General features: G+C 56.7%; 1 protein-coding gene across 3 annotated transcripts in view; it reads right to left on the bottom strand.

Annotated features, from left to right (window-relative positions):
• The window catches only part of ITM2C (integral membrane protein 2C), a 14,096-nt gene extending 4,286 nt beyond the window's left edge, over positions 1-9,810 (bottom strand). For 2 of the 3 annotated variants that reach the window (XM_021716006.1, XM_008064931.2), the window contains exons 1-2: positions 9,724-9,810; positions 1,918-2,058 (exon numbers count right to left, since the gene is read on the bottom strand). In XM_021716006.1, coding sequence (XP_021571681.1) covers positions 1,918-1,992 — 75 coding nt within the window. In that variant the 5' untranslated portion in view covers positions 1,993-2,058; positions 9,724-9,810. Of the gene's footprint in view, positions 1-1,917; positions 2,059-9,476; positions 9,613-9,723 lie in introns of those variants that run through there. The other variant, XM_021716004.1, reaches the window with a different exon arrangement.
• Between the last annotated feature and the right edge of the window lie 6 nt (positions 9,811-9,816).

Genomic DNA, 9,816 nt, shown 5'->3' on the forward strand with positions numbered 1-9,816 from the left:
GACAGGTCACACAGTACAGTGACACAGCCACCACTATCTGCCTGTCCATTTCACGCCCTAAAGGCCTGGGGAAACAGAAAAGTGAGGACTGTGAGAGTCATATCACAGATGGAGAAACTGAGAAATGTGGGGAGTACGGTGAGAGCCTAGGGCAGCCAGTGAGATGAGCTGAGCCTTGGACAAGGCACTTCCCAGCTTTGCAAATGGAAGGGAAGATCAGCTGGGTCAGCCAGGTCCTAGGTGGAAGGTCTCTCTGGGCTTCAGTTTCCCCATCTATAAGCTGTGATGATCCCTAAGGTCACTTCCGGCATCCAGGTGCATGAGTCTGTGACTGTGAAATGGGATGAACCAGCAAGGTCAGGACCTGGCCACTCTCATGCCCTCCACAGAGGGGCAGGCATCAGAGAAAAGCTGGGGTGGCCCTGCATTTCCTGCTGCCTGCTGTCCTGGCCTGCAGAGCTGGAGGGGCATAAAGAAGGAGGGGGAGGAGCTGGTGGCAACACTGTTAGATTCTGGTGCCCCCACCATGGCTACCTCCCTGCCCAGCCTCAGACAAGTCCCATCACCCTTCCCAGCTACCTGGCCTCTGGGAAACCTTGACAGACACTGTGTCCACTACCTGCAGCAGGTGGGCCAACCTAATCTCTCCATAAGTAAGGGAAGTGAGATAGTGTGATGTGACTTGTGACTCTTGTCAATCTGACAGACCAGGCGGGCCAGTCTGCCCACTCTTACTTCTGGGGGGAGGTACTGGAGGCTCCTGCAGATCCATACCCTGGCCTGCCTGGCCTGCTACTGGCCGAATTCCCCTTTCTCTGTTTCAGTGCAAGTTCTCCCAGGAGGATGAGTCATTGCAGTCACAGGCTGTGCAGGAATGGGAGCCCAGGGGAGGCAAGGCTGCAGGGTTAGGCACCTTGGTGAATGGACACCTTGAATATGTCCTAGGGCATAGGCCCAGGGGCTGCTCTGAGGTGTCAGTTACCTAGGAAGTGGGGTAGGATGAGGAGCCTCAGGAGGGTGTGAGTGGGGGCTGGGAACAGAGGAGACCAGGAGGTACCAGAGCGGGTCCTAGGGTAGGGCCACAGCAGGAAGAGGCCTGGGACATGGTCCCACACCGGAATGAGGACCTGGCACAAGTGGGAAGCAGGCCATGAGGGGGTAGGGGACATGCTGGACAAGAGAGAAAACCAGCAGGTGCCTGGGAGCCGAGGCTTCAGGGAAAAGTCCATGGAATACCAACTCTTCGGTAAGTTCCACCATGGGAAAACTGGATGACAACAAAGTTAATGCTTAGGGGTGGGAGTTCACTTGGGTCATAAATGACTGGCAAGTCCCGGCTTTTCTGTCACCCTGAGAGTTCCTGTTGGTTGTGCTAACCTTGAGCCACTTTCAATGTACCTACCTTCCATTCCAAGAACACAGTAACACCCTCTTCCTCCCCAGGTCTGGGAAGGCCCAGTTTTGCACCCAGATACCCGGGTGGAGGGGGTGGAGGGGACGTGATTGTAGGCAGAGGCAAGCTCCTCTCTAGTCCACCCTCCTGCTCCTTGACAGAGGCAGTGGCGAGTCCGTCTCCCCCTCCATCCTTCTTGTTTGGTAGCCCAAATGTCTGTGTGTGGGTGGAATTAGGTCAGTCTTAAAGCATGGCCTGCAGCACAGGATCCTGGGAGGAACCCAGGGTGACACTGTGGGAAGGGCCCCAGTGCTGTCACCTAGGTTCATGCTTGGCTCCCTAGGACCAGAGGTGAAGGGTGAGGCTGGCCTGGGCCTGAGGATGTCAGTCTTCTGGGCTGGCCCTGCCTGAGGGCATGTCTGGGGCTTCCTGCTGCCCCCTGAAAACTCAGAGACTTCCCTGCACTCCTTTCTAAGCATGGCCCTTTCTTGGGGCCTTGCGTCCCACCTGGCCCAGCCTCTCACCTGCGCAAGGAAGAAGTATCTGTAGATGTAGACCGAGGCAAACACCAGGCCCATGAGCAGCACGACCATGCCCATCGACAGGTAACACACGCCGCCCACCGAGCCCCCCTTCTTGGAGCGATGGGGGAGGGGCTGCTCCTCCTGTGGACAGAAGTGCTGGGGTTAGCCTCAGAGAGCGAGTCCCTCCCTGGAGATCCCTCCTTCCCTAAGTAAGACCTCACACACTGGCTGGGCCCTGAGGGAGCCTTGGGGGAAGGGGAAGGGAAGAATCACCAGGGTCTCCTGGACTCCTCACCACTAAAGAGAAGCTGAAACCCACGTCGGAGTCACCTAAAGTGATCTGCTGGGATTAAGCAAATGGATATTGAATGATTTGCACTCTTAGTGTTCTTGATTACACCAGCTGTGACCACTGCAAATTCTTTCAAACATAAGATGGGGGGCACACTGACATGGCCTTAGTGAAGGCACTAGACCTTGGAATCTAGTGGAATAGGAATGTACCAGGCAGGCTGGGATCCACTGCTCTGGTCAATTGGGAGTCAAGGAAGGCTTTTGAGCTAGGGGTGACAAGATCTACTCTAAAGCTGGAGTGCACGGGATGAACTGAAATGAGGGCAGTGGAAGGTGGGGAGAGCCTGTGGAGGTTGCCGGACTCCACTCAGGAGAGGCTATAGCAGGGAGCAGTCACTGACTGCTGGGAGCAGGGCTTCCGGGAGGCCCAGCGGGTCTGGAGCTGGTCCACACTGGCTCCCTACAGGCACTGACCAGCAGGGGGTGAGATGTGGAGTCTACAGAGCCAAGTATGGAGGGTTCCACAAACCAGAGACCTCCTTCCAGGAGGGAAATGTGGTTGTCAAGGAGGCCAGGTCAGGAGGCTCCTGGAAAAACCTGCTCTGGGAGCCAGACTTGAGCTCAGGATCATAGCCGCAGGACTGCCAAGAAGCCAAGCCACCACAACTCAAGCTGCACGGGTGTGGGCTGGTGGATGAAAGTGAGTGAGCATATACTCAATAAAACTGCTTTACCCAGAGCACTGGACTGGGAGTCAGCTGGGTGATCTTGGTCATGTTTCTGCCCTAATCCAGGCTCTTGTTCACCCTTGGAGATGTTATAAGAGCCCTGGGCCTGTCTCTGCTTCCAGTGTCCACCATTCAATCCTTCCTCAGTGGTGTCCAGATACAGTCAAGGGTGCAGTCAGAGGTCAGCCCCATTGGACTGAGGCAGTGTGGGGAGAGGCTCCAGTCCAGGATCCTGGAGCCTCTCACTCTGGCTCTGCCCCTAACTGCCTGCTTAACACTCTCTGGGTCTCAATTTTCCCATCTGTAAAATGAGCAGGTTGGATTCAGTGACCTCTCCAGTGTCTTCTGGCCAGATAATCTGGGATTGTGCCCCATTTCCCTTCCCCCAGAAGGGGTGGCAGGAGAGTAGGGACATAGTTCAGGTCTAAATTATTCAGAACAGGCCCTTATCTCTCAGCACAGCACAGGGGTCCCGCCCCGATGCGGGTGGGGGGATAGGGCCTGTTGTGCTCCTCAGGTCCCATCCCATTCCTCTTGCCTTAGAGCATAGGGGGCTGGGGTCTAGGCCTTGGGGAGCAGGGATGAGCCCCATCAGAGGGTCTGATTCCTTACTGCTTGGCACTCTCTCCCTGACCCCCTCTCCACCCAACAGGACAGAAAAATGTCTGAAAGACCCCTCCCTGGGCACATTCACAAGGTCAGTCCACCCTCAGCATCTGTACCACGGGAGGAAGCCCCACCCCGTCCTGTACCCCCACACCTGGGTCTGTCCTCCAGAGAGCCTGCCTGGCAGGTGTGGGAAGTCACACTGCTACCCTTCATTGTCTGGCTCATTTGCAGGCCTAGGGCCTCTCCCCACTTTGGCCCTGCTGTGGGGGGCCCTGTGATCACGGGGACCACTCCCTGACTTGCCTCACCTTAGCACCCAAGGGACACTAACGAAGGTCACCAATGAGCACACAGAGTCCTCAGGGACAGCTGCTGGCCAGAAGGGACAGGGGACTGAATGGCTTTGATTTTCCAGTGAGCTCCCAGGAGCAGTACTAGACAGGGTGACGCCAACAGTCAAGTTCTGCCAGATCTCACAGAGAACAAGCCACCCAGGGCCTCCTGCAAATGAGGTGGCCAGGGAAAGTGGCCTTCCTGCCCTTCCAGCGGTCCTGAGAGAGACTGAGAGTCAGGCTAGGCTGCCTTCACCAACTGCGAATCCTGGCCTTGGGGCACAACATACACCAGGATCCAGATTGTTTTTAGGGGTCAAGTGGGGCTGCCAGACCAGGCTCCAGCAGGGGCACTGTGAGCGTACCTCCTTCCTCGGGTCTCTCATATAAAATGTGAACAGACCGACAGGGGTTTTGTAGGGATTAAAAGAGACAAAGAGCCTAAAAGTCCTTTGTAAAGGATAAAGTGCTAGATAAAAATAGCAGATCTTTATCAGCCTTTCCTTTCTAAGGCTGCCCCTGTGGACAGCTGTGGAGGCTGCACCATGGCCATGCTTTAGCTCCTGTATTCTGGAAAACCAGAGAAGCTAGCTTGAGAGAATTGCTAAAAAACAGATAGAAAAGAAAAAAAAAAAAGTTGACGTGCTACATGGGAGATCCCAAGGCTCTTTTGCTCTCCAAATCAAATTCACTGACAAGGTGAGCCTGCTAGTTTTACAGTAGCTTTTCTGGCTGGCTTGCAGGACTGTGTCTCCCTGTGCTGGGGGAGGGGCCATGCATTGAGGCCCCACAGAGGGAGGTGGGAACAGGAGGTCAGAGAGGACAGGGGAGAGGAGGTGGGGCTTCATGGCCCTGGCTGAATAGAAGCAGTGGCAGGTATGGCTGAGAAGGGCAGAGGCTCCAGCCAGGACTCCTCCTCACTGTGAAGGCTGGGGATCCCCCACTTTACCTAGATAGGGTGGTGGACACCCCCCTCTCGGGGCTGGGATTAACGCTGGCCCCTACTGACACTGCCCCAACACACCCGGGACTCAGCCACACTGCCACCCACCCACCCCGCTCAGACTCGCAGAAAGGGGCTGCTCAAAAAGGACAGGAAACCATGGATGCTCCTGCTTAGAGACAAAAAGGCACTTCTGACACAAAGCCGGAGACAGGAGGGAGAGCCCCTGAATCCTGCCCCAGTACTGCCTTCCCTACTGGGGCCAACACTACACAATCGAGACCAAGGCTCAAATTCCAAACTCCTGGAACCCTTGCTGTCCCCCTTGGGATCCCTGGCTGTCCAGCTAGCCAGAATGACAATGGAATGAGATCCTCCCCTGCCCCCAGCTGCTCCACCTATCATACTGAAGACCTAGAAAAATGCTGCTCCCCACCTGAAGCAGTTACTGACAGCCAGGCATTTGGGGGGCTTCCATTTAGGAAGTAGAAAAATATTGCACACTGTTTCCAAGGCAACAAGGCTCTCGGAGCAAAGCGCCTCGCTGAGCATTCGTGTGGGGCATGTGAGCCAGGCATCCAGGGACACCAGAGGCGCCCGGGCCTCTGACTGCCGGCTGCACTGAGGCCCACAGTGGCTCTCATTAAATGATTTAGCAAAGCCAGGGCCAAAACAGCCGGGGGAAATCAGCCAACTGCAGCATTAACTCGGCAGACCCCCATGGCTGGAGGGGAAAGTTCCCCAGCTCTGGTCCTTCAGTAACATTGTCTAAATTAACTGCAAGCGGATTAAACTATGATTGCAGAGTGTAAGCTGCTTGGAGGAGGTGGGCAGCCAGAAATGCACCCCCTGCAGGCCCAGGCTGAGGGCTGGGGGTCGCATCTTACCTCCCCACATCACTCCCAGTCGTCAGCAACTTTCTTCCCCAGGCTCCAGACCACCCATGGGTGTGTGTGTATGACTGTCTGAGACATGCAGGCAAGGGCACCCATGGGTGTGTGTGTATGACTGAGACACGCAGAGGTCTTGCTGGGGGAAGGGGAAATGGTCAAATGCCCAGTGTCCACCTGAACACACAGAGACCACTGGTCCAGAAGCAGAGGCCACTTGATCACACACTGACAGGGTCCGGGATTCCCCATCAATGGAATCCCACTCTTCTGTACTCCCTTCCAGACTGCGGCCCCATGGGTAGCATCTGCACAGAATGCTTTCAGCTTGGCTGGGTCAGGAGAAATTCTCTCTTTTCTTTCATCCCTGACAGTCAAGTCATCTCCAGAGACCAAAGTCTCAAGAAGGACAAGAAATAAAGCTGGAAGATTCCTCATGGGGAGAGGGAACTTGGAGAGATTGAGAGATTATGGGCCTGTGCTTCTGTGATTTTCCCATAAACATTTTTCTCTCGCTAAGAGAAATTCATCCTGCTGGTAGTCTGCTTGAAACATGCAGGGATGGTCCAGCGAAGAGAACAGAAAAGGGAATGGAGAGGGAAGCGGGGAGGGAAAGCAGAAAAGTCACTGTGGTGCCTGCCTAGACGCCGAATCCCCTTGGACGATGGCCCTGCCAAGTCCCCATGCTGTCATGGGCAAGGACTTGGAGTAGGGCCACCTTTCCACAAGGGCCTCCTGTCCCAACCCCCACCCCCCAGCTAGGGGGCATCAGGGCATCGGGGCATGGGGGCACTGGGATAGGAGGACGCCAAGTCGGACAGACTCACTCTCCTGGCTGGCAGGAGACCATCTCCCAACCACTCTAAGAGACCCAGCTCCTCCTGCCAAGGGCTAGAGGCCAGCACACACACGGAAAGTGAAATCTGATCCCCAGGTATGCAGGCTGGGGGAGGGGGCAACACAGGGCCATTAATCAAAGGCAAATGCCAAGGAGAACATTACAGAGGTTAGAAGATGACTGTATATTAACATGTTTCTCTCCCTTTGCAGCCTGCAGCCCGAGAATCTGTACGTGCCCGTACCTGCCTGGTGTGGGTGTATGTGTGTGTCGGGGGGAGCACAGGCAGAGTACATAGAAATGGGGTAGACTAAGAGGGGCAGGGCCAGCCAGAGGGCTCCCAAAGGGAAAGAGGGATCCCTTCTGAAGGGGTGTTTCAGGTCCAGCCCACTTCCCAAGCTGGCTGCACACCAGCTGCCCATCAGCGTGTAGGCTCCTTATTATCTCAGAGTCAAAACACCACGTGGGGAGGTTGGGCAGCTGGAGGCCCAGCTGGGCCCCAGCCCCCAGTCCACCGAGGCACTTCCTTCCAGCCTCAGGTCCAGGGACAAAATCCTCCTTGTGTTTCAGTTTCTACTCAGAAGCAGGGGGGGTCCCCGCAGCGAGGGTGCTGCAGCAGCCTTACCCACCACCACCCCCAACCCCAGGCCTGGACACAGGTTGACTGCTCCAAAGCACTGACACACTCTCTGTCCATCAAGCGTTCCTTTCAGAGACCACTTGTTCCAATATTGTTTTTGAGTCCAGTTCAGTCACCAAAGAGGGTTCTGAGGTCACCCCCAGCCACAAGAGACCTTCTAATAAGCTCTCCTGCGCATTCCCATCCACGTGGGACAAAATCCACATGCCCTGCCTTGATAAAGCAACCCCCTGGCAGCATCTCCTTCACTGCCCTGATAATGGCTCATCCTGAGCTATAGGTGTGAAATGGATCCCCTGCTTGCTCCTGCTGCCGGGACCAGGAGGGCTGGCTCCTTGCCAGGCACTGGGCAGCAGGGAAATGTGCCCGCTGGCCAGGTGGAGCAGTGGGAGGCTTGCAGAAGTAAACTGTCTTCCAAGACTCCAAAGCTGGCAGGCGATGGGCAGAGCTGACCCACAGTATCTAAAGATCACTTTGTACCACCTCAGGGCCTCAGGAAGCTGTGAAAGTTCTGTCCTAAAGGTGTAGAGGTTTTAGTTCCTCCTCCTGATCATCCCCCACCCTTGCTAATTAGAGAGAAAGGGGATCCAGCCAAACCAGCAAGGTTTGGGGAAAGAGTCACTCAGCAGGCTCAAGGCCATTACAAACAGTATGCAGGAAGATGTTGATATTTCCATTTCACGCTGGGTGAGGGGAAAAGAGGACGCTCAGTTTCAGAGCTGGATAAAAAGCCAGAAACTGGATGTCAGTCACTGCCCTGGGATTCCGGGCTGGGTCATCTTGCCCAAAGCCATCAGCTGGCTGCTGACAGAGAATGTGCCGCTCCTGCAAAATTTGGTGGACCTTCTGATAGAGTTGGAACGACAACCTCCCACTGTCTGCCCTGGTTCTCTTTGCTCCCCAATCTCTCTGGGGAGAAGCAGGTAGAAGAAGAAATGGGCAAGAGCGCTTGTTTCATCTGCTCCCATCCCTCCCCCCCTCCCCAGGGTAACAGGGCAAGTTTCCTTCAGTAAAGAAGGAGATTTGAAGAGCTGCTTACAAACTTTTAAAGCTGCAGATTACCATCTTCAAATACAGAGTGCCCATCTCTCCATCTTCAGGTGAAGGAGGGGGTTGCTGTACACGGCAACCCCCAACCCAGCCTCGGCAATTGAATTCTTGTAGCTGAGTGGCTGCAGTGACCACCACACAAGAGCAGGAGAGCTCGCCTAGGCTCCTGACATTCCTTATTCAGGGTCTCTGCCCAGGCTGACACCCATCTCGGAGGCTCCTCTACAGCGCCTCCTTTTCTAGAATACTGCAGGCCCCTTAATACCCTGGGCATGACTTAATCTGAGCCACAAAACTTGGGGAGGAGGCTAGGCATTGAGGAAGACTCTTCAGAAGCCTACAGAGGGAAAGGGGAAGGGATGGACAGAGCCTTTCTTAGTTTTGCCTGATGGGGGATGGGGAAAACGGGGGCTTGGTGCGCACCAAGATCACCGCCAGCAGGGCTCGCGTACACACCTTTGCCCCGGCACCATAAAACCTGGCTGGGACAGCTCTCCCTCTACTCCCTTCTCCTCCCTTCCCGCCACGCGTCCTGCCCGCTGCGGGCCCTTCCCGGAGACGCTCCCCGCAGCTCAGACAGTTTTCCACGGCGGAAATGCCTTCTCTCCCCCAGGCGAAGTGGAGGAAGCCGGAGGGGGCGGGGCGAGGGTAGCCAAGAGACCCGGGATGCGCAGGGCACTGGGACAGGGGGGAGCCCTCTCCACCCGGGGAGGGCGGGGGGGGGGGGCTGGAGGCGGGGAGGTGGCCGCTCAGCGGGAGGCTGGGAGAGGAGGGAGGACAGGGGAGCATAGCGGCTCAGACGGCAGGACACAGGATAGGATGAGGGCGCCCGGCCTCGGATCCCGGACCCCACACCCTCAGAGGCGCAGCCCGGCCGGTTCTGGTTGATTTCCATTTCATCACTTAATGGTCAGTTCCAGCGCCGGCCAGCAGCACGTCCCCTAGCCTCCGCAGCCCCCTATTTGGGACGAAATCAACGGCCTCTCTCACTTCGTTGGCACCAGACCCCCCGCCCCCATTCTTGAGCCAATCAAGTCCCACCACCCGACTTTGGGGAAACTACGTCTAACCCTCCTCCCCTCCCCCAACTGGGGACTCGACTCGCGGCTTTTTCCTCTTGATTGGAACCAGACGCATACTCCCCCATCCCCCACATTCCTGGAACTTCGTTGGACCAGCCCCCGCCCCGTAATTTGGGGCCAGGAGCCTAGGAGCCTTCCACTTTTGGAAGAGACCTCGAGCGCCTCCTCACCTGAGGACCAGCAACAGACGCCCTCTCACTCTTCGGACTTCGGCTTACCGCTGCCGCTTTAGGACAGGACCCAAACCCCCTCCCCATTCGGGGATGGAAGACCCATTCGCGACTTCCCACCCCCGCTCCGCTCAAGACTCCCGCTCCCTGATGTGCCTTGGGCAGTCCCCGGGGCCGGCGGGGCACGCCTGGGTCCCAAACCCCCGCCCCGAGCCCCTGGCCCCTCTCACCCTAGCCGGCGTCAGCAGGATCTCAGCGGCCGGGGCAGGCACTTGGGCCGGGACCGGGGCCGACGCCGACGCCGACGCCGACGCCGAAGCCTT

Source organism: Carlito syrichta, unplaced genomic scaffold (assembly GCF_000164805.1).
Source record: "Carlito syrichta isolate Samal-C Ts95f unplaced genomic scaffold, Tarsius_syrichta-2.0.1 Scaffold308105, whole genome shotgun sequence".
NCBI classification, from domain to species: Eukaryota; Metazoa; Chordata; class Mammalia; order Primates; family Tarsiidae; genus Carlito; species Carlito syrichta.